This window comes from Oryzias latipes, chromosome 16 (assembly GCF_002234675.1).
Source record: "Oryzias latipes chromosome 16, ASM223467v1".
In the NCBI taxonomy this organism is placed as follows: domain Eukaryota; kingdom Metazoa; phylum Chordata; class Actinopteri; order Beloniformes; family Adrianichthyidae; genus Oryzias; species Oryzias latipes.
The window spans coordinates 30,512,219-30,535,892 of NC_019874.2; the positions used below are offsets into that span (position 1 = coordinate 30,512,219).

General features: G+C 44.4%; 1 protein-coding gene across 4 annotated transcripts in view; it reads left to right on the forward strand.

Moving 5' to 3' along the window:
- The window catches only part of rftn1 (raftlin, lipid raft linker 1), a 262,707-nt gene that overhangs the window by 199,820 nt on the left and 39,213 nt on the right, over positions 1 to 23,674 (forward strand). For 3 of the 4 annotated variants that reach the window (XM_023964740.1, XM_023964744.1, XM_023964743.1), the window contains one exon: positions 10,245 to 10,665. In XM_023964740.1, coding sequence (XP_023820508.1) covers positions 10,245 to 10,665 — 421 coding nt within the window. The remainder of the gene's footprint in view (positions 1 to 10,244; positions 10,666 to 23,674) is intronic. The other variant, XM_023964742.1, reaches the window with a different exon arrangement.

Genomic DNA, 23,674 nt, shown 5'->3' on the forward strand with positions numbered 1-23,674 from the left:
TGGCTATGCTGGAACAGCCTTGAATGAACTGCTGATAGTACATGACCATGCCTAAGAATGACTTGATTTTCTTTTGGGAAGGTGTTATTCCGTCCTCCATCATGAGGTCAATCACAGTCATCGCCGTTATGGCTTTGACCTTGTCGGGGTCTGTTGAAACTCCCTTGCTGTCCACAACATGTCCGAGAAATTTAACACTCCTTCTTAGCAGCTGACATTTTTTAGGGGCCAACTTCAATCCATGGGCTCTTAATCTGCCAAAGACCATTTCCAGTCTTCTCAGGGCCTCTCCCTCATTAGGTGCGTAGACCAGCACATCATCCAGATAGCAGAGGAGTGTCAGGAAGTTCTGGTCACCAAATATGTTCATCATGAGGCGCATAAAACTTGCTGGGCTATTGCACAGTCCTTGTGGTAGTCTGTTGAACTCATAAAGCCCCATAGGCGTTGTAAAGGCCGTTAGCTTCTTGTCCTCTTCAGCCATGGCAATATTGTAGAAGCCGGAAGTAAGGTCCATGGCACAGAATATGGCGTTTCCTCCCAAAGCTGCAAGACAGTCTGCTTGGTGTGGTAAAGGATGAGCATCTTTTATTGTGCGAGCATTCAACCAGCGGTAATCCACGCAAATCCTGAGATCTCCATTCTTCTTCCAGACAAGGACCAGTGGCGACGCCCACTCACTTTTTGACTTACGGATGATCTCAAGTTCTTCCATCTCCGTTAGCACTTGCCTTAGTTTATGGTATTGCCCTGGTGGAACGCGGCGGTATGGCAGCCTGAAGGGTCTGGAGTCAGACAGGTGAATCCTATGAACTATGTCCTTAGCTGACCCACAGTCAAGCTTGGTCTTTGAGAAGACATCTTCATACTTCTGAAGCAGCTGCAGGAGCTGACCTTTCCAGTAGTGGGACACCTCACAGGAATCAATGTCCAAGCTTCCGAGTCCAAGCTTGTTTAAGGCCTCTTGGTAATCTGTTGGGGCAGGGCCTTGGGCATGGTCTGCAGGTTCACTGTGCATGATCTGATTTTGCACCTTAATTGCATTTAAGTTGGGGGCCTCATCCAAATCTTCTACAGCAATGCAGGCTGACACCTTTGCCAACTTCGTATTGCGCCGGAGGGTGACTGCTTTGCTGGACGTGTTTAGCACCCTGACTGGGATCCATCTCTCACCATTCATGGTTGCTACAGACCTACAAACGATCACATCATTTTTATGGCCCAATCCTTTTGACGTTTCAACCAGAACAGCACTGCCTTCAGAAATGGCTGAGGTGGCTGGCAACTTGCTCCACACGAGATGTTCCTGCTTTGGTAGTAAAGTCACAGATTGGGTCAACCTAGCTGTCCCAATAACATCAGGGATGGTTTCACCTCTCCACCGGTTAATGCCAGACAACATGTTGAGGAATTGTATTATCTCAGGCACATCTGTTGACTCTGGCTTATTCAAGACCTGCCAAAACTGTGGACTCTGTTTAAAGTGTTTAAGGAGGTGTTTAATGACATTCGTCCCCAAGATCATCTGGTCTCGCTGTCCAGGGACGACTAGGGTTGGGACCTGAAAGGTACACCCGTACACTTCCATCTTTAAGTCATAAATGCATTTGGGCTTGACTTTGACTCCACCACAGCCAACAAGCACAACATCAGGGCAGATGTCATGGGATGTGGGCACTGAGCCAGCACTGCTTAACAGTCGTTCGGCCTCTTCACTCATAGTACATGACATTGAGCCTGTGTCAAGCAAAGCTTCGAGGGAAACCACATCCTCCACCTGTGCATTTGTGTAGAATAAGCTGTCAGCTTTCCCGAGCCTGGCAATGTTTTGGAACATTTGGAACAGTTGTGTTAGGTGGTGAGGTCTGAACACACTCAGAATAAATAGATTGTGCATCATCATCGAGTTTGAGGGCTTCATCATTAACACTCACACTGTCCCCTCCAAGGTGTGAGTACATTAGTTTCCCTGACACTGAGTATTGCTCAACTGGGCTGTGGGAAGCTTTGAACAGTCTTTTCTTTGGTGCCCAACTTCTAAGCAGCCCAAGCACCTTTTCTCCCTCATACAGTGAGTACGTGTCGAATGTGAGCTGTGTCCACAAACTCGGCAGGGGGCATCGCGGGTAAATGGGGCAGGTTGCAGCCTAGCAGTAGAAGGGGTGGGCTGACTTGTCCGTTCCAGCACTCTTTCCAACATGGTAAGAACTCTCTCCAGTGCACTTGACTCTGAAACAGCTTCATTTGACTTTGTGGGATTAGATAACTTGGCTGTGTTAACACTAGTGTACTCTGCGTTACATTCAAGGGTCTCGCTGGCTGTTACAGCAGTAGCTACGTGGAGGGCATGTGCTTTGGGCAAAGTTGTGACTGACCTTTTAGCTTGGTACTCCCTCTGGTGTTCATCAATTGCCTCTTGCACATCAGTAAGAGACCATTTACTTATGGGCTTGCACTTGAACACACAAGCGAGGTTGGGATCTGGACAATTTCTGATAAACATCATGGCAATTTCTGAGTCCATGTTATCCATCCTACCACCTTGGCATTTTAGGTGTCTGTCGGCCACTTCAGCAGCTGTGTTTAGCCTGACCCAGTAGTCTACTGGTGTTTCTTTTACTGTTGGCCGAGTGGCATAAAAATCAGCCAATGGTAGACAAGAACCTGCAGTCTCACTGAAGTAGCGTCTCAAAATTATGTATATTGTCTCTGGTGTCACTGGGGTGCTGCTAGCGGAGCTACTTTTCAACCCCACTTTAACAATACTCTTTGCTCTGCCAAGAAGATGGCTTAAAACCTCCTCTGCTTGTTCACTCTGGGGGAGATTTCTTTTGTACATGTATGTTTCCACAATTTCAATCCACTCCTGAATGGAGTACTTGTCTGTTCCGTCACCACGATACATGGGAGGATCTTTGACATCAGGTTTAACAATCAGACTCACTTTTGAGAGGTCAGCGGTTGCATTAAGCATCTCAGTTCTAGATGGCTTGGTGTGAGGGGACTGTGAGCTGAAAGATGGCTGATTGGCCATAAGGCGGCCAGCAATGGACTCGCCTATTTGATTTCCTAATTCACCAATAAGTTCACGTAACTGATTTGTGGTACTCTCACTGGAATCAGTGGGTGTAGAATACATTGGTTTGTGTTTCTCATGAACATCATCTAGTCCAAACAGGTTTTTCGTTATAGCCCCTGGAGTGTCACTGACAGAGGTTTTCCCAAGACTAAATAAACCTCTTCCCCTTCCAACAGTAGGTGAAAACACAAACTTTTCCTGGCTGTCGTCTGCCATAACTTAAAGACCAAAACTAAATATAAAATGTATAATGCAATATGATGAACAGAAACAAAATTCACAAATCACAAATATGTCTTTCCTTAATACTATTCACAAAAGGTTATGTAGTTCAAACTTTGTCTACTCAAAATGACTTGCTAAAATGGCGACCACGACTGAAGTCCACAGACCCACTTGTCAACCAACTTGAACTCCGGGCGTCACAAGCACACAGCAGAACCTCGGCGATCGGCAGCGGCTGATCAAGGGATCCGGGTCACGGCACCAGTTTTATGACGTGCTAACTCAAAATAAAATAATTTCAAAATTAAATAATCACTTAAGGTTTGAGAATGTTCATTAAAAAAAATCAATTTGCTACACTGAAAGGGCTTCACCTGTGAACCCTCAATGTGTAGAAGGCAAAGCAAAGACAAAGATAATTGGAGCCTAAAAAAGAGAAGAAACAGCAGCTGAGCTTCATGTCCACGTCTCACAGTTCTCTCTGCACCGTCGACTGATTCGCTCTGTCCGTGTCTCAGCGGGATGGAAATCTTCTGCATTTTCTGCATTTATGCATAAAGTGAGGGCCAAAAAGTGGAGTTTCCGTTAAATGTGTCATCATTTAGTCTTTTCACGTCACAAAACTCCACCAACACACATGAGGATTTGGGGATCTCCAGCTCAGACTGAGATGGAGAGTCGACACGTGCGGTGCAGAACATCGACACCTTCATGAACGGTAGCGTCTCCGGTAGAAAGAGCAACTAAAACGGAGGAGATGACCACATTTCTGTAAACTAAAGAGGTCACATGACCCGTGTTTGTGTCTCTAGAGGCTTCCGATGGGTCTGACTGAACTGGAAAGTCTTTATTTTACTGACTCCAGATGAGAGCATTGAACCTGTCAGACATCGTAAATCACTCTGACAGCCTCCTGTTGACGAGGAGGTGACCAAAGTGTCTTCATCTGAAGCTGAAATGCTGGCCGGTCTGTCAATCCTGACAGTGGATCTTCCTCTAAGTGTCGTCAGAAAAGATTATTTTTGTTCCTAATCGGCCAATTTGGCCAATTTTGAGGCGCTTGACGCCTAAAAACTCAAATAAACGTACTCTCCCCTCATGTCACCATGGCAACCATGCAAACAAGTCAGTCTGCGGAGCAGGCTAAGCCCTGCAGTCGGCCACAAAACATGTTAGTCGATGTCTTTCAATGTACAGATTGGAAGAAAGGTTTGGTGGAGATCATGGCAGAGATGCTCAGCCATCACCTTCTGTGTGTCGGCTCTCTTACCTTGACACCAAATGAGGAAAAAAAGTCAGGACGCAGTCTCAGGCCCCGTTACCGTGTTCATGTTTCAACACGTTTACAGTAAATAACAATAAATGGATGGTCAGACAAAGACCTTCTCTGTTGGATCTGACGTTGACATCCTCCAAACAAACTTTAGAGATGTTTTACCCCAAAGTGCGGTTGGCTGTCCCATGACCTTATGGAGGCCCGTCTGAGTCCGAGCGCGGTGCAGTGGACTCTGGAGCGCTGAAGGTCTGGGTTGATCTCAAAAGGTATCCCAAAAACCAAACACGACTGTGCCTTTACTGGAGAAATTAAAATGCCTTTATGCCTTTATAAACCTTTATAGTCGACCATTAGAACCTGAAGGTGGAAGCGAATCCTGTGGGTCAGAACCGGACAAACCGGACAACAGAAAGCAGAACACTGTCATTAGAAAACCCTGACAGACTGAAGATTGTTCTTATTGTGGAATCTGACCTCTGACCCCAGCCTACGGGGGTTAAGGAGCTGACAGGGCGGCTGTGGGGTAGAGGCCAACCACTGATCATAGGGTTGCATGTCTGGTGTGGTTAGCACAGCTTCAGTGGGCTGTGGCCTGTGAAGCACCTTTCGCCCTGATGAAGGTAGTATGTAGTTTACATAAGTAAACTCCATTTGACCCTCAGTCCCAACTACCTTCACTGCTTTTTTTTAGGCTGTCTGCAGGTGAAACATCGGTCAAACCTGTACAGGGCAAGCAGGTGGGCCGCGTGAAATGTTCATGCACATTTTCTTTCGTATGCTGCAGGCGAAAGGTCATCCGGAACGCTTGTACAGCATATAAGGTGTGTCATATAGATTTTTCATTTTCCCAATTCCCCAAAGTGGGCAGGGATCCCGTTAGTGCTGTAGATAAAGCCTGACTGTTGGAAGTGAGGACATCGGGCAGTCAGAGTCTAGTGTGTGTGGACGTCCTACGGGCGCTCACGTGTCCACATACGGCACATACGTGCGCGGGACAGTTAGGAGCCAGTAGACACGACTAGTGTGTGCTGGAAGGACACCGTACGACAGCATCACCCGTATGTCAGACAATAATTTTACTTACCACACACACGGCAAAGGTACGTTCCATTATCTTGACGTCCCTTTAGAAGTCTGTTTGTGGTTCTTCCACGGTGACTTTTATTCTTTTCTTAGCATGGACAGAAAACAAAAAGCACCTCTGCGCTGCCAGGAATCTGACTGCATCTGTGAAACTGGCAGATGAAACCTGCTGCGGCGCTTTCGTCCGTCTGGAACGCATGGATGTCATACGCTAAACGTCATGCTTCGTGGAACAGGACGGCTTGCAGATGCGATGAGCGGGAAACTGATCGAATCATTAACAAGCTCTGCGTTGGTGTTGCTTTCCAGAAGGTGCTGCTGCAGAGAGCCTGTTAGAAATGAAATGCCACTTCAGATGATCTACAGTACACACTCCCCTCCTTTGCAAGCTGCTGCGCAGTCATATTTTCAGCCGGCGAGAGCAGTGTGGGCCTTTCAAGCCTGCCGTCTGAACCGTCTGCACACGTGGCCCCTATATTAGTAATGCAGCTGCAGTCCTGTAGGACCTCATTACTGCTGGTTATCATTTTAATCTTCTGAGCTGCAGAGGGAACATGAGGCCATGCTAGAAATCTATTCAAACGCCAAGCGGGTCTGGGTGAGTGGTCGGGCAGCGAGCACAAAGAGCTCGCTCTCTTCCCGCCACCTCTCCGTCTGTGGGACTGGCATTTATTTTTCCTCCCCTTGTTTCCTTCCTTTATCTGTCTCGGTGTCTCAGCCTCTGTCATTATCCCTTCAGCCTCTCGTTCTGCCATCCCAGCGCTCTCCGGGGCTTCATCTTGACCTTCAGACACCTCCTCCTGGCGCCGCTTTAATAACTTACCAGGGAAAATAGGAAATGTGGTCTCAAGTCAAAATTGAAATGGAGGTTTTTGTTTTTTTCCACTGCAGGCTGTTGATATTCTGGTGGCAGGACACAGGAAGTTATGTTTCATCAAGTTGATGCTCCGCATCCTTTCGGCTAACGAAGAGAAGCCACGCAGTTCCGACCTCAAAACCTCGTTTTCTTGACTTGAAGGTTCTTCTCTTCGAGCCGCAGGAGTTTCTTTGTTCATTTAGAAGAAGTTCAGAAGAATGCTAATTTGAAATGTTTTCTCCCATTTAATTCCCAAGACAGCAGAGTATGTGGGACATGACTCCTAAACCAACTCATTTCCAGGTTTATCCCTTTTGCCTCCCCTTGGTGTGGGTTCTTATTTTCAGAGGATGCAGTTTACTCCTCCTCTCCCTCGTATTCTTTGGCTTCGATGTCTCTATTGAACATTTTAGGAGTCAACTTGTCACCTGCAGCTTTCTAACATTGTGGCTCTTTTGGGGATTTTCCCTTCAAAGCTCCTTAAGCTGCATTTTGGAGTCGCATGATGCAACCTCAGAGGTCAACTTTTGGGTCAAGAACCACAGAGGAACCAACCATGTTACGTCTAAACGGATTTTGCTTCTGAGGAGCAGCTGCAGACGTCATAACTTCCCTGTTTCGGATCAAAAACTGTTTTGGTGTCTCTGTTTTTTTTTTAACTTCCAAAAAAACTTCCAACAGCTGAGCAGACAGACAGGAGCCTCTTATGTTGGACATATTTTACTGTTTCAACAGGCGGTTCTGGGTCTTCTAACACAAGTGTGTATTTGCATAAACCCCTTTCGTGTTTTAGGCTAAACTTTATTTAAATTCATTATATTTGTCTCCTTTTTTCCGATGTTGGAGACGGGGGTAACGGCACAGAAGACTGTTTTCTTCCCCAGAGAAAAAATGCTCATCTTGACTTTTTGAAAGCACCTATGAAGCCAAATAGTGTCACATGCCTGAAGAAAACCAAGATCTGCTGTTCCTGAAGTCAGGCAGAGGTTCATCTACTTTTTCATTGGGGATCTAAACAACTTCTCCTCCACATCGAAAGGAGCCAGTTGAGGTGGCTCGGGCATCTGGTCCGGATGCCTCCTGGACGCCTCCCTGGAGAGGTGTTCCGGGCATATCCCACTGGGCGGAGGCCCCGGGGAAGACCCAGGACACACTGGAGAGACTACGTCTCTCAGCTGGCCTGGAAACGCCTTGGGGTCCCCCCAGAGGAGCTGGAGGAAGTATCTGGGGTGAGGGAAGTCTGGGCATCTCTGCTCAGTCTGCTGCCCCCGCGACCCGGTTCTGGATAAGCGGAGGAAGATGGATGGATGGATGGATGGATGGAACTAAACAACATTTGTGCAAAAACCCATTTATTATAATTCCGAGGGAAAACTGTCATTTTTATATATTGTCTGCAATTTGTGGCTACAATCTTTTCCAAAATACGTGTTTTATTATTTTTTGTCTATAAAAACACAAAAAGTCCTGAGGTGGATGACAGAAAAAGAGATAAAGCCATTAAGAAAAGAAAAGACCCAAAAGAAACACAACATTCAGGTTTGACAGATGCTGCTTAATTCTCTTTTGTGCTTAAAACAACTCCCTAAATGTGTAATTTTGATATAAATGGTTATTAAATGTTCAATTGACAAACTAACTTGACACTTAGGTGCCTTTTATTTTTGTATTGTGAGGAAAAGATTCTGACCAATTTACACAGATCTAATGAATAGAAAAAGATATTTTCCATGACTGTCAAAGGAGGGCAGATCTTTCCTTTTTTATTTTTATTAAATGAACACTCCTCTGAAAGTTACTCACATTTCTGTTTCCAGACGGTGGGAGTCAGAAACCCCCCCCCCACCCTCAGTCTTGCCCCTCTGGGGGCTGATCTGAGGCCATAAACCGCTGCTCTGCCGGAATCATTCTGCCTAATTCCAGCATGAAAAATGTATTTCCTTTGAAAAAAACAAAGCCAGACCTGAAACGGGGCTTTGAGTGGCCTCGAGGTGCAAAGCGGAGGAACAAAAGAGAAAAAACGGCCTTTCAAAATGCCAAAACAAACAACATAATCATTTCAAAAGGATAAGAAACACTTTTGTTATGAAAATTCTGCACATTTTACTGAACTGCAAACACTTTGCAATTCAGTTTTGTACCAAAACCAGAAAAAGGTCAATTTTCCGGTTCACATTTTTAACTCACTGTCATATTTTAAAGTGACATAACATTTCTTCAAAAGCCACATGTGAACTGAGAACTTCATGTTGTAAATAAGATCCTGGTTCTCCCGTCTATTACAGATTAGGTTATCTGCCATCTTCATCTCGTCTGCTGGCTTTTATTGGCGAGAGGGAGAATAAATCTCCCCTGAAAGATTCCACGCTGTCAGGCGGGAGATTTAATGAAATGATGATGACAGTCGTAATTTTAGCAGCAAAAACAAACTGAATCATTACAAGCCTCCGCTTTTGGTTTGCATCAACATTACACAGCCAGACCTGTTCATTTCTCTCCCTCAGACGTCCTGCATTACCAAGAAATGAGATACAGCAGCAATTCCATTTCAACATATTGGCACAGGCAGTGAGATGTGGAAGCACCCGGAGAGCTTTCAAATAATATTCAACAATATGGCTGGAAACAGTGTGACTGTTTTCCAATTTAATTTCATTGTGAATAACCTGCAGTTTGATTTGATTTGGACTTTTCTCCCCTTGATGTGGCTGAAAGGCGGAGACGGCAGGCGCCTCGGCCTGAAACGAGGCAAGAAACGGAGAGGCGCCGTCGTTTATGCTCCCTGACAGCTACCGCTTCAATCTGACTCGGTGGCAGGACCCCAATACTGACGGAGAGCGACAGATGATGACGAGACAGAGAAAATGGCAGCGCGTTGGATTCAGAACGAGGCCTGGTGCGACTGCGGGTGGCGGCTTCTCCGATCTCATCAGCGGTCGTGTGACGGGAGAGGCTGCCATGGACGGAGGGGAAAAGGAGGGAACAAAAAGAAATTCTGGTTTTACATAAATCAGTTCAAACTTTTTCTGCAATTTTCTACATTCTAAGAAAAAAAAAGTGACATTATACATCAAACTTTTATTGTAATCCTTAAGAAACATAGACAAATATTAGAGACATGAGCTGACACGTCTCCCGCTAGAAGATGTCATCATTCTCACACATGCAGACTAAAAAAAGCATTTCATATGAATATTTCTATATTTTTATATTTTCTATTTATTGTTTGAATCAGACTAAGAACTGTTTCAAACCGCTTCATCGCAGGAGTACCTCAGAGCTCAATGTGAGGAACCCCTTGGTTAAAAAATAAAAAAAACAAGCTTTGTTTGGGGTCTGAGCTTCAATCAGTTCAAACTTTTTCTGCAAATGGAAAAAAAATTAACTTTATAAAACAGACTTTTACTCTGAAAATGCGTTAAAGGTTTTTATAATCCTTAAGAACCGTAGATAAATATTAGAGACACAGGCCGACACGTCTCCCGCTAGACGATGTCATCATTCACACTCGTGCAGACATTTTTTCTAAGAATTTAATGACTTTATTCTCATAAAATGGTGGTCCTAATACGCACCCCCTCTCCCCCAGGAGTGGAACCAGTCAGCAGTAACTGAGAAGGTTCACGTGCTGAGGAACAAACTCCCCTCACACACGTCTGAGTAACGTCTGAACCTGTCTAAATCCCTAAAACCGACTATGCTTGTTTCCGTTTGTGTCACTGCAGCAGGTCCAGGATGCTGCCGACCAGGGGGTGACGTTTGTGGGATTCATCCAGGAGCCGTACGGGGCGTTATGCGCCCGGATAAGAGAGCCGGAGACCCCCTCACTGTCCTTGCACTCCAGCCCCAGCTCGGTGCTGGGCTCCCTGGGCAGCTGCGGCCCGTCCAACCCTCCGAGTCCCAGCCGCCACGCAGAATCCGCAGCTCAAGCCGTGGAGATGCGGGGGAACGAGGAGAGGGATCGGCGTGACGGCGAGGCCGGGGTCACTAAGGACGGCGTCTCCACTGCTGCGTCTCCATCGCCGGAGGAAGATCTGGACGGCGGCGAGGAGCTGACAGAGGAGGACTCGCCGTTACACAACGGCAACAAGGACAGCAAGCCAGACGCCAAGGAGAGGCCAAGATACCGGCTGAGGAAAGGTGATGGTGAGTGGTCTCCATGGTTACGGTCATGCGCCACAGCGGTGAGACGAGCACAGAGCAAGAAATCTGTAAAGAAGCCAAAAAGACTGAAACAGGGTTTGGGATTTTGGTTAATAATTGAGGTTTTGTTTCACATTTTCCCTCCAGGCTGAGCAAAAAACTAGTGTACTTATCATCCATAGACCCTTCTGATGCCAATGTATAAAGATCAGAGGTCACATTTTAAGAAATGCTCTTTCATTTTCAATCAAGAATTGAAAAAAATGATAGAAAAAATCACCCAAAATACTAAATACTTTGTCAACTATTACTACAAGGTTCCAAACTGCCTGGTTACCAAAGTATGACAGCGTGTAAATACAGTGAGAGGAACAGCTGGACTAGATTTGTTTGTTAAAAATGTGAAATAATTTCACATTTTGTCATTTGAAGTGACATCTGTAAGTTTTATTTTTAATGGGGTCATTTTGAATCTGCACCTGCTTATCAGAAAGGCTAAAGACAAAATCCAGAGATCTAAAAGTATTTATGTCAGAAAAAAACTGTTGAAGGAAAAGGCAACCGTCAGAGTCAAACATGAGTAAAAGAGGAAGAAGTAAAAAAAAACACCTCTATTTTCATGTTGAAATAGAAAATGAAAGTTCTTGTCTCTAAGGTACAGAGAAAATGTTGAATAGAATTTAAAGGAAAGTTGAGAAAAATAATCTGCTTTTTCTAGTCGAGTAAAAGTTTGATTTTATTTTAAATGTACTCAAACAAAAGCAGAAGGACTCTAAATGAATATAAATGATGTTCTTCTGTGCTAAAATGAACACTTGGCGTCACAGAGTTCCCTTGTTTATCACAGGAGCCACGTTCTAGAAATAACCTGCGACAGGTAATCCCTGCAGAACAGTCATCTGGATGTGTAGAGGCTGTGAAACCCCCTCACTTTACATTCTATAGAATGGAAACACAATCTGATCGCGAGCAAACTGAACACATTCTGTCGCCACACGGAGGAGACGGACCGACAGAACACACTGCACTGAAAAAACCTGCATGGTAACAGCTGCGTTCCCAATAATGCTAATGGTTTGAATGCTATAGAGTATTTAACTCAATGCTATAAAGCTTTCAACCATAGTTTTCCTGTTTCTCTTTCTTTATTCTAGTATTTTCTTCCATTTTTTGCTGCTCAACTCCTTCTACAATTTTTCATCTATTTTAACCATCCATCTATTCAAATGTTCAGCTCTTTCATCTTTTTCCAGCTGTGACTTTTGGTTTTTCAAATCCTTGAACTTTTCCAGATATTCCAGGATTTCTACCTCCATTGAAATAAATGGGGAATCCTTGGTGCAGAAGCTCGCGGGTTCGATACCCGGTTTTGGCATTTTTCACAAACATATCTTTTTTGTTATTGTGCTGTTTTCACTTTATTTATGGTCAACTTTGATCATTTCTTTTTTTTTTTGCCAGTTATTACCCTTTATGTTTCCTTTTCTTTCAGCAATACAGCATCAACCCCTATTTTCTTCTGGAAATGCAGCTCCTTCTAGTTTTTATCACATTTTACTTTAGGATTATGTGATTTCATCTGTAAAAAGTAAATATAAATTCCTCTTCTTAGCATCTCCGGGTTTCAAGGTTTGACCTTTATACTAATGATCGTCGTCTCATTAAGACATTTGGAGTCATTTGTTCGGATGGCTGTGTAGCAAGTGTGAAGCCATTGGAGTCTTTGTAGAGTTCTGACCTTTAATTAAAGAACCCCAGCAGGTCCAATTAGTTCTATTGCCTTTTAAGGGGCAATTCGCCCGAAAGGCTAAACTATATAAAGACGGTTATTTAGCATAAACGATGTGGATAAAAGCGGAGTTGGTTTTAAGCAGTGAGTGACTTGCAGCGGTTAGGATGAACGTGGATGATCGTGAAGGTGTGTTTCTCTCTCAACAATCAGAGAAGCTGCAGGAGTCTCAGACTCAAACGCTTCTTGAAATGTTCTGGACGCCTCAAAAACTAACCTCCTCCATGCGCTAAAACTTCTATTTGGATAAAAGACTATTCTAAGAAAATATGGGTTGAATGCTGTGTTGCTGAATGCAAATGAAACTTAAAGGGTCATAATTGGTTAAAAAAATTAAAAAAAGATCAAAGTTGACCATAAATAAAATGAAAACAGCACAATAACAAAAAAGATCTGTTTGTGAAAAATACAAAGTTGTGCACTGCAGCTCACGTGTCATGGCATTACACCACCAATGGAGAGGACATATCATCGATAAAATCCTGGAATATCTGGAAAGATTCAAGGATTTGAAGGACCAAAAGTCATAGCTGGAAAAAACTGAAAGAGCTGAATATTTTAATAGATGAATAGTTAAAATAGGTGAAAAATTGTAGAAGGAGATAAGCAGCAAAAAATGGTGAAAGATACTAGAATAAAGAAAGAGAAACAGGAAAACAATGGTTGAAGGATTTATAGCTTTATAGCATTAAACCAATAAATAAATAGAATAAGTCAGATACAATAAAAACTCAAGTCAAATCCAAGGCAGTTATTTGCAAAACCAACTAAAAGCTCGTCTGAATCCAAACGACCTCAAAAGCTATATAAAAGAATCAGCAGATTTGCCAAACGGAGGGTCAAACTCGTTCCTGAGAACAGGGGCTACTGCCTAGAAGACGTCTGCAGCAGTTCTCGGGAAGCTAAAGCCATCGTCACCTGTATGGGGACTGACCAGGACTGGCCGCCCCTTTGAGGGGAGCGCAGGAGTGTCTTGCGGTTCTTTTGAGGCTCGTGCAGCCACCAGGTCATGAAAATGGAACGTACCATTGTGGTGTGTGTGGTTAGTGTACCATGAAGTATTCTTAAGAATAATTGAAATTCCTCGCACTTATGGCCTACGGGTGATGCTGTCCAACGGTGTCCTTAACGCCGCACTCGTTAGTAAGGTGTGAGAAGTGGCTTCTTACCGACCGTACAAATGCTGCATGAACGGGGTGTGCATGTGACATGCAAGTATGTCCACACAAACTACACTCAAATTGTGTAATTTATGCCAGTCATGCTGCAGAAAAGAGCGTGCACGTATCACATGAACAGCCTCGGTGCTCACTCGACCGGCGAATATAGACCACAATGCATTGCGTCAGAACAGTTTTTGCAAAGAAAAATGTATTTAAATGTGTTTTTATGATAAATCATCAACGTTTTTATCTTCAGAAGACAGTGGACTCATAAAAAATCGTGGCAAAACACATCACTTAGATTTAAACTTTGTGAGATCGATGACGTCATATCCACCGTTTTAAGAAAAGAAAAGAAAAAGTAGTGAGTATGGCGTCCGAATTGCTTTTAAAATTCAGGGCATTACATGGTGCCGCACTATATCGTTTTTTAGTAGTTCGGGGTTAGGGCGGGAACACACACAACCTTGTCCGAAAGGTTGTAGGGGTTAGGGTTAGGGTTAGGGTTAGGGTTAGGGTTAGGGTTACAGGCTACAGGGACATCCATTTAAAGTCCCACTCCAACTACCGTAATTTCCGGACTACAAGCCGCTACTTTTTTCCTGCGCTTACAGTCCTGCGGCTTAATCAGTGACGCGGCTAATTATTGGATTTTATTGGCGGCCGCCGTGTACGTATTTTGGGACACAGTGAATGGTTTGAATTCTCTAACATCAAACACAAGTCATTTGTTTTTCAACACACCTCTAAGCAGCCAAACAGCATGGACCTGACTTCAGGTCTTAGACACTTCAGTCATGGTTCAACAAAACGAAACACGCATGTCCAGCCGCATCCCAGAATCCTTTGGTGCCATTAGACCCAACGTGCACGTGATCGCCGCTACAATATGATGAAGCTTTCAAGTTAAAAGCAATCGTTAAAAGCAGCGTGAAAAAATCACCAACGGGTTTGGAAAAGCCGGTCAGCTGCGTGACGGAGAGAACAGCGCATGCTCAGGAGTGCATTTACCTCTGAGTCTGAGTCTGAGTGACTCGGCTGGCTGCACGTAAATATGTGGCAATAATATCAGCCTTTATTTTGTCGGGACACGACTGGAAACACAAATTGACGTGGTCGTGTTAACGGTTTCTAAGGACTGAGCAGAGATTTGCATTGAAACGCTCACAGCCTCCGTGTGAGCTGGAGACTGCGTGTCGTGTGAGCTGCGGGGCCGATGGCAGTCTGATGGCTCCCACGCGTAACAACGCATCCGCCCCTCATACACAAAACGTACAGTATTAAGTCCGATTGCTCTGCACAGACACGATTTGCTCCGTCCACCGGCGCAATGGGGACGAAGCGCTCCTCCCTGTAGCCGCGCTGGCCAGAGCTGTCGGAGTAGATAGGAAGGGGAGACAAGGAGCGCGCGGGAGCGCGGAGGCGTCGAGCCATTCTGCAGGCTGCAGCCAGGGCTTACTCGAGGCGTCCGCGGAGCAAGTGTTTGTTGTGGAAGGAAACTTCTGACCCACGCGCCGCGAGGAGGCGCGCGTATCGCGCTGAGGCGCGCGCTTTTCAGTCGTCGCTGCTTTATTTTACTAGCGTGTTTTTTAAACAGCCCTGTTACTCCCATAACGCTGCTGCGACACAAGCGGAAGGAGAGCTTTACCCGTTCACCCCTCCATGCACTGCTGCTCATTCTTAAACACGTACAACAGAATGGCGAGCCGGGCGTTGGCCCCGCCTTTAGCCCCTAAGACTCATGGGAAATGGGGGATCGGGGATGTAAATTTCCTCATCATAACTGAGGGATGTAATGTTGATTATATGGTTACTGTTTGTAATTTTATGTGTGATACCTAGATTGTCAATAAGTTAAAAAAAAATAATAAAAATAAAAACCATAACTGAGGAACTTGTGAACAGAATAGAGGTGCATACTGTTTGGCAGATGCAGATAAACTCAAAGACATGAGCCTGAGGCAAAAATGACTCCACCCACTGTGTGCTAATAAATCACACTTACACTCTGAGTCAGGAAGTGATCCGTCAGGATGACAATGTTGCCTAATTCATGCGGCTTGTACCCCGACGCGGCTTGTGTATGTATAAAATTAGTTAAACACGTGAAAATGGGTGGGTGCGGCTAATAATCGGGTGCGCTTTGTAGTCCGGAATTTACGGTATATATTTTTTCTATTGTAAAATTGTTCCCAGTGGTCTTTTAGTTACAATTTTGTAGTTTTTAGCCAAAATAAAAAAAACTTGATGTTTTGACTGATGGTGCCTTGGCTAATTTCCCATCAACCCTTTGTTTACGCTCTCTCCCACTAACTTACAGCCATTCATGACCCCAAGCTAGCCTTAGCATTGCGAAAGAAATGTTGAAAGTTATCGTAGCCATCCAACCATAGAGTTCAGATCCAGATTCCAGCTCAGACGAGTAAAACATGGATCTATTTGTCTGCAAACCAGAATTAGAGCGGCGAAGGGAGCCTTTGGTCCCGCCCACAGCAGCTGCTGCATTAGAAACCCGAGCTTTTTCAAACCACAGGTTTTTGTCTGTTCCTGATCCATCACGAATTGATCAAGGAAATACTCAGAAAGACAGCTTTAATCTTAAATTTTATGCCCTCCATAATGAGAAAAAGGCCTCAAGAACAAGCCAAAAGCACCATTTTCATTGGAGTGGGTCTTTACAGCTCTACAAGATAAAACAAATATGTTCAAATCAATTCTATATTGACCTGGTAGCCTCTAGAAAGAGGATGAAGCTGGAGTCATGTGCGCTCTGCTGTCAAAACCTTGATTGTTCCGCTGGGGATTTGTCAAGACAGAGAGCTGCAATCGTCTAAACGAGAGGAGATAAAACTTCCACCTTTTCCTGTTTGTGTCTTCCTGATCTTAAAACGACTGGAGGTTTCCTGTGGAGGTGCTCATTCAGACCGGCCGTCTTTTCCATCTCTCTGTTGGCGTAACATTTAGGGGTTTTTTCGGCTGCAGAAACGCTCGGTTTCCCTTCTGGCGTGTGCAGACGTGTCGTCGCCTACAGTTGCCTCAATGTTACACGGCAACACGGCGCCTTGGGATCTAATGTTCTCTGTTCGTTACCCGACGGCCTTCGTCAGGCGCTGTGGCTGCATTTGGATTCCAAACCACGCACGCTGCGCCGGTGAAGCAGGACGATTTTGGTAGCTTGCTTGAATCCTTGTTTGTCTCTTTTGTAGAAAACGTGTGAGTTGGTATTCACGGCGCCGCTGAAATCCGCACATTGACAGTATGAGCCCGGATCTAGCGTTTCACATTAGCAGATGGAGACACCTGCACTCCCACCTCCTGTGTTGTTTCTCATCATCACATAAAGCCTATTTCTGTTCTCCATGTGTAAATGGAAAGTGAGGCTCTGTGTTTCACACCAGTCTGGATGGGAGTGTTAATGTAAATGTGCACATTTGCATCTATATTATGCAATGGGATTAGGATCAAAACACTTATTACCTGATGCTGCATAATGGATGGGCTCTTCTTTGGTTGCACGTGTCTTTTTATGGGTGCTGCGGCTCAAACTTGGCATCTCATGACAGTCCCACCGCCCGTTTGTCCATCTGGGCCTTCAGCAGTGCGAGATAATCCCCCACTGACTCGTCCTCGCCTTCACAGCTCCGTCTCCATCCCTCCCAATCTCTGTCGCTGCGCCAGCAGCCCCCGGTATCACAGCCAACCGGGTTGGAGGGGGATTGTGCCAAACTCCCCTGTCCCTTTTTACTAATGCCCGGTCTGCCGAAGAGGCTCGAGAGGCTCTGCCGCCTCTGGCTTGTCCCCTCTAATCCTCGGATTTTGGGGTGAGCGCTGTGCAAGTGTTGGCAGAAAATCACGGCTTGAAGAGGAAAAAGAAGCACCTACATTGAAACAGAAGCTCTGTGATGCTCAGATGATTAAGGAAAAATAAGATCAGTGTACAAATTCCAAGAACAATTTCCAGAAAAGTCTGTGTTTACCTTAAAAAGACACAGATCTTAAAGGATGTTCATACTCAATACAAGTTAAAGTCCCATTTCGATCATCCTATGATCTATTTTCAAATCGTGGTCTTTTTTTTTTCTTTCTTTTTTTTAGTCTGTGTCGTTTTTTTCACCACCCTTTCCCGCCCTCCATAACTGAGAGCAAACCTAAAGGTAGCGGGGGCGACAAAAATGGCGAGCAGAATTGGAGCTATCGCCTCGTACAGCTTTGATCCAGATTCCAGCTCAGATGAGGAAAACAAAGACGTTCATGGATGTGTTTGTCTGACGGTGGATGAAGAAATCCTCAAAAAGGCAGTTTTTAGCTTCATTTTCTTCCATCATTAGAAAAATATCACAAGAACTTGTCAACAACACCAGAAAACAATTTTCATTTGATTGGATGTTAAATGTGCCTTTAATTCATGTAAATGCTGTAAATTTAACTGGTTGTTGTTTTTTCTGGTCATCCCCCATCCCCCAGCCTGTTAATAGAATCGGGGGCTTGTCCGAGATTCCTTTTATAATTTAGTTAATATTTTTTTCTTCCGCTGAAATGAAAATGTGGGTTCAGTAATGGACTGTTACCTCATGAAATATGTGATTCACCAACATTCATTTTGCGTTTGTCAGCAGCCTGTGTTTGTGGGTTTTGTGTAGCCGGAGTTTCAGTGGTTTAGTGATTCAAACAACTGCGATTTTGTGTTTAGTTCAGGCAGTTTGGAAACAAAAATCTGCTTTGATGTCAGTCCGCTGGTTGCGCTCGTCTCTCCTACCAGAACATCTGAAGTTTGTTCTTGCTTGAACTGTTGTTGTTCATGAGTTTATTTCAGATTTATCGAGCAGACTCGTGTCTCTTTTTTGGGGGTACATTTTAAGTCTACCCCTTTGCCCCACATTTTTTGTAAGGGCGGGGGCTTCCCCAGTCTCCTTTTAGGGGAGTAGCAGTACGAGGGGGGGCTGCACAACCCTTAATTAACATGTTTGAAAAAACAATAGAAATATGAGTTATAATCATTTTAAAGTACAGCTGCCATGTTTTTTTTATATTAACAGGATGTGTGGCATTTTTTAGTCTAATAAAACAATTTATACGTTTAGGTTTCTTAAGAGTAATCACATACATTTTATGATTATATATCTACATAAAACTGACATTATAATTTTATTTTTGGACTTTTGAATGAAGGATTTGCTCTAGAGGGGGCGTTTAAGATCACTTCCTGGAGTCAAAATTGTCCCAATTCTTTTCTTTTGATCCAGCTTTTCATTTAACCCTGTACCCCCCAGCCTCCCATGACATTAAATCTAAAAGAAACTTGAGGGACCCCCTCTTTCTGCCTCTAGATAAAAGACGGTTGAAAGCAACAGGCGCATTTATCGAATCTCTCCGGAGTCCCTCATTATGGAAATATCTAGAGATGCGCCGCTCCTCCCAGATCGGGATGTCCAACGAGGTTTACCTGAAGATCAGACAGTAAAAAGGCTCCAAGCATCACACCCCACACCCTGCAGGCCTCAGTTGCCATGGTTACTGGTAATCCCCCTGAAAGGCCTTTTCTCTTAATAAAACAGCATGCGGGCAGGCAAGTGGGGTTTGCATGTCGTCCAGCTAAGCCAAAGTGAGGACATTTTTTGCTAAATGATCGTTCTGAAGTCCAAACAAACTGAGGAACGCTGATGCACAAGCAGGTATTTGGGTTGTTCAGGTTCAAAGTTAAATTAAGACCAGAATCGGCTACAGACTCACGGCTTTAATATATATAATAAACATATAATCTTTAGACTCTAGATTAGATCTTATTTTGTTGTCTTTGATGTTCAGGTACGACATGAACACCCACCCTGGACCTTACATTACTCTGAAGGTCTTCCAGCTCCCTGAAACCAGCCTCAGAGTCTCTCTGAAGATGAGTCGTCCGATTGGCCGGCGCTGCTTTCACCTGATCGTGTGGATCTCTGAGCTGCTATGAGATAAGCGGCGTGTTTACTCTCAGCTCAGCCTGATAACGTCACTCTGAAAGGCTTAACTGATGTGGTCAAACTCCCGTTGACCACATCAGCCCACACACGGAAACTCTGGATTCAGATAAAACTTCTGCAACTAAATCTTTGTTTTGGTAAAAGGCCAGACACTAAATGAGTCTCCAGTTCTGTTTTTAGAGCTCAGAGGTTCCCTCTGGCTCCGAGTGCAACTTGTGTAGAGAGTCGTTTCCACGATTTATGTTGGTCATTAGCGTAATTTCTCTAAATTTAAGGATTAGCTAATTCTGCCTGCTTTTTAAACTGTTCTTATGCCATTCCTTTCTGAAATAAGATGTTTTCTTTCAAACAGAAATGATCCGCATCGAGCTGAAATCAGGGGTCTTCACGCTGCAAAAACAAACACAAAAAAAGAACAAAAATCTCAAACTGAGGAAAGAAAAGAGGATTTGAGGCAGAGATCGGTGCCTCTGACAGTTGCTCTGCAAGTCAAAGGTTAAAACAAATAATTGTTTTTATCCAGTTAAAGGCTCTGCAGCATTGCAACATCCGATGCAGACCCAGCTTAACAAAAAGCAGCTTGCTGCAAGGAAATTCCATCGTGCTTTTGATTTTTTGCAGTTCACCTCAGCTGTCAGCCGTCTGTCTGCGCTGCGTTCTGTCAGAATAGTTTCTGAAAGTCTGAATAATTCCACATGAAAGCCTGGCTTCAGTTTGACCTGCCATTATCCAGCAGTCTGCTGTGATGGACATCAGAAGGCTGCTTTCTTATCTTTCATTTTGGTATTTTTCCTCCTGCAACGCCCTGCTAAAATTGCTCTTCAGCAAGGCCCGTAATTCCCCTCCAGTCGTTTCAGTATTTTTCTGAGCAGAAAAGTCATTTTGGGAGCCAGAAAATGGGCTCCTTCAGCCTGAATTAAGATTTGCTGCAGTGTGTTTATGCTGTAATAAAAAACAAAAAAGAAAGCAAAGAAAGCTTTCAGATGTCGCACAGAACCACACAATCATGCTGTTTGTGGCTGCAGGCTGTTGTTTTGGGTTTAAAATGTAACGCTTCTGCCCACAGCTCAGACGTAATCAGCCTTCAATGTGGTTTTAATGTTACTTATCTAATTACACAGCGGCTACGGGCGTTTGGAGCGGTGACCCAAAGGGTTTGCTTGTGAGTTCAGAAGAAGGTCAGAATATTTCAGATTGTTTTCATGACCTGCCTGAAGCTGGCTGACACGCAGGCCCACCCCACAGCAAACCGCCGTCACACCTATTCCACGCCACCTTTTTGGGTACGATCACCAGCATTCAGCTGAGACACTCGGTGATCTCAGGCAAATGGAAGTCAGGAATCGGACCAGCGGCACTCAATCCTAATCAGAAGTTGGTGGTTTATGACTGATCTCATGTTCTTATACAATTATCGGTACGAAGCCCACTGAGACAACTATTGTTGGAATTTTGGGCTACAGAAATACAATTGAAATGAATTGGCGTAAAGTGTTGAAGAAAGTTGGCAGAGAGTTAAGTTAGTAAAGTATCACACTTCTGTAAAATGTGACACTTCTCGTTTGATATATTTGGTAAAGTTTAAGGCGTTACAGAAGCATAATCGATCAAGTATTACTATAGCAATAGTTCAAAGAGCGTGTGTTATTTTGCCGTCACCGGCGACAGCTCCCATGTCAAAGGGTTAATAGCATCAGGATGACTCGGTGGTTGGTCATGCAGATGTTTCCATCTCCTGCTGAACACCTGGATCAGGTGTGTTTTGTGTGTGTGTGTGTGCTTTTTGTTCCTCCTTCCATTCTGCTCAGATGCTGCTTTCAAACCTCATTCATGTCTCCCTTTAAGACGAATGAACAGTAGGAAAGTTCTTTCACTTCCTCTCATTTGAAGATTTGTTTCTGTTTCCAGAAGTTTCCACTTCATTTCTTTCCACCAAGGTGTCTTTCTGTCTGGAGAAATCCTTCTCAGCTCAAGGAAACTGTTTGTCTGATGTTGTTTTGGTTTTTTTTAGCTTCTTTTTTTTATTTAATTCTTCTCCGCACTTTAACCCATCACCTGGGGGGAGCGGTGAGATGCAGGCTAGCCGTGCTGGGGAGAGCGGGAATCGATCCGCCAACCCTTCGGTAGTTGGACGACCTGCTCTACCGCCTGAGCTAAACTGGCACCCTTTACACTCCTCAGCTGTTTTCCCACAGAACTAGCTCTGAAGGAGCGGACAGTGGGTGTGTCCAAATTTTGAACGCCGCCACACGTGCTGACCAAATTCCACGACTCCTTCAAATGCGGCCAACGAATACGGCCTTCTTTATCCCCAATTTCAGGGATTGGTCTGGTGTATCCTTCTATGCTGTCCATATCCCAAGATGCATTGCGGCTGAACCCGGCAATGGTGGGCTGTGAAGTGAGACCCGGAGTTGGAAATAATTACACCATTTTTATAATGGTACCTCAAGATTAAAAGTTGGATCAAACAAGCCAGGAACACTTTGAGCTCCATGCCTTGTACACTACTCCTCTTTGTTTGAGACTCGTGGTTGCTAGGCGACAGGATATTCGCCGATGTAACGGCTGGAATTTATGGAAAGGTTAGAATCTTCCAAATTCCCAGCTGTTAACATCCGGCCTACCTGCTTGATGAAGGACCTGGCCAACGTCGAGCGGGAAGGCCGCTGCCTTTGAAGGACGCAGCCCTTGAATTTGGACGAAGCCAGTGAGTTCGGAGTGGAACTGGAAGCCGTGGAACTGATTCCGATTTAAACAGAAACCTGGAGTTTTTAGGGGATTTGGCAACCGGAGGGCTCCTTGGAATGAGCTTTAACTGTGTCCAGGATTCCTTTGCCATATTGTCTCGATTGTAACAGCCTTGTGCGGATGGAGGGGATGGGGGGGGGGTCCCTCCCCATGCTGTCTGTGTCGTTTGTCTCAAGGGGTTGAAGTGACAAGACTTCAGGAATTGGCAGCCAGCTGTCACATGAGTCAGCCGAGCCAAACCAGAAATGGTCATAAATGATTCATTTTTGGCTGTTGGACGGATGGACGGACTCGGGAACCAAGTGACTGAGCCGTGTCCCCCCCCTTCCCCCCAGCGAGCGCGCACGTGGGTGGAGCCGCCGCACATTCTGCTGGTCCATCTGGTTCAGTCGGGGAACGGCGGTCCGACATTGGACTGAAAGGAGAGGAGCGTTTCCTTTTTTTTTTCTTCTTCCCAGACTCCAGCTCACATCGCACATTTTTGTGATTTTGAAAGCTCAGCAGAGCAAATATTTCACTCACTCACATCACAACAAATAAAACTGCTTCCACTTTGATTTAGCGCAACGTGAGCGGGAGCAGAGCCGAGCGTCATGTGTGGGGAAACATTCCACGTCTCCGTCTCCAGGGGCTTACTCCATGATGCATATTCCTGCTTGATGTAAACAGCAGCCAGCGAAAGAGCTTTTAATGCATTATTCAGTGTTAGACGATGAATTAACTCAGTTACAATGAAATGCTCCTTTTAATCTCTGTGGCGGCGTTACGTCACACCCCAGTGCCGCTTAAAGATCAATCTGATCTGATCACTTTTCAGTAAATTCCCTTTAGTGAAGAGCTGAAAAACTATCTTACAGTTCTTAAGTTAACTCCAATAAATTAAACATATTCTCACTTTATCCAAATACAAACTAAAGTCTTGAATCAGAAAAACATAATGGAGAATTGTTGCTTCCTTTACAGATCAAATCAACCAAACTTTATTTATAAAGCCCTTTTCATAAAAAGTGATTTGCAGGATAAACCAGTTTTCTACCTAAAAACAGAAATCCAAACAAAAACCCAAAATGTCAAGTGCACACTCTACCCACAATGACCCCAACACACACAACCTAGTGAAACATACAATTATTGAACGCATAGATGCAACAATAAATACAGTATTTTCTATTAATTAAGTGTAATTTTGTCTCTTAAATTATGCATTTCTAATAATTTATTTTAAGAATTTGTTTTTTATTGTTGTCATTTTTTTATTCTTATTTATTAACTTTGATGCCTGCACTGAATGAAGCTGGAGCTGCTTCAGGAGCGTCAGCTGCTTCAGAAGCGTCAGCTGCTTCAAA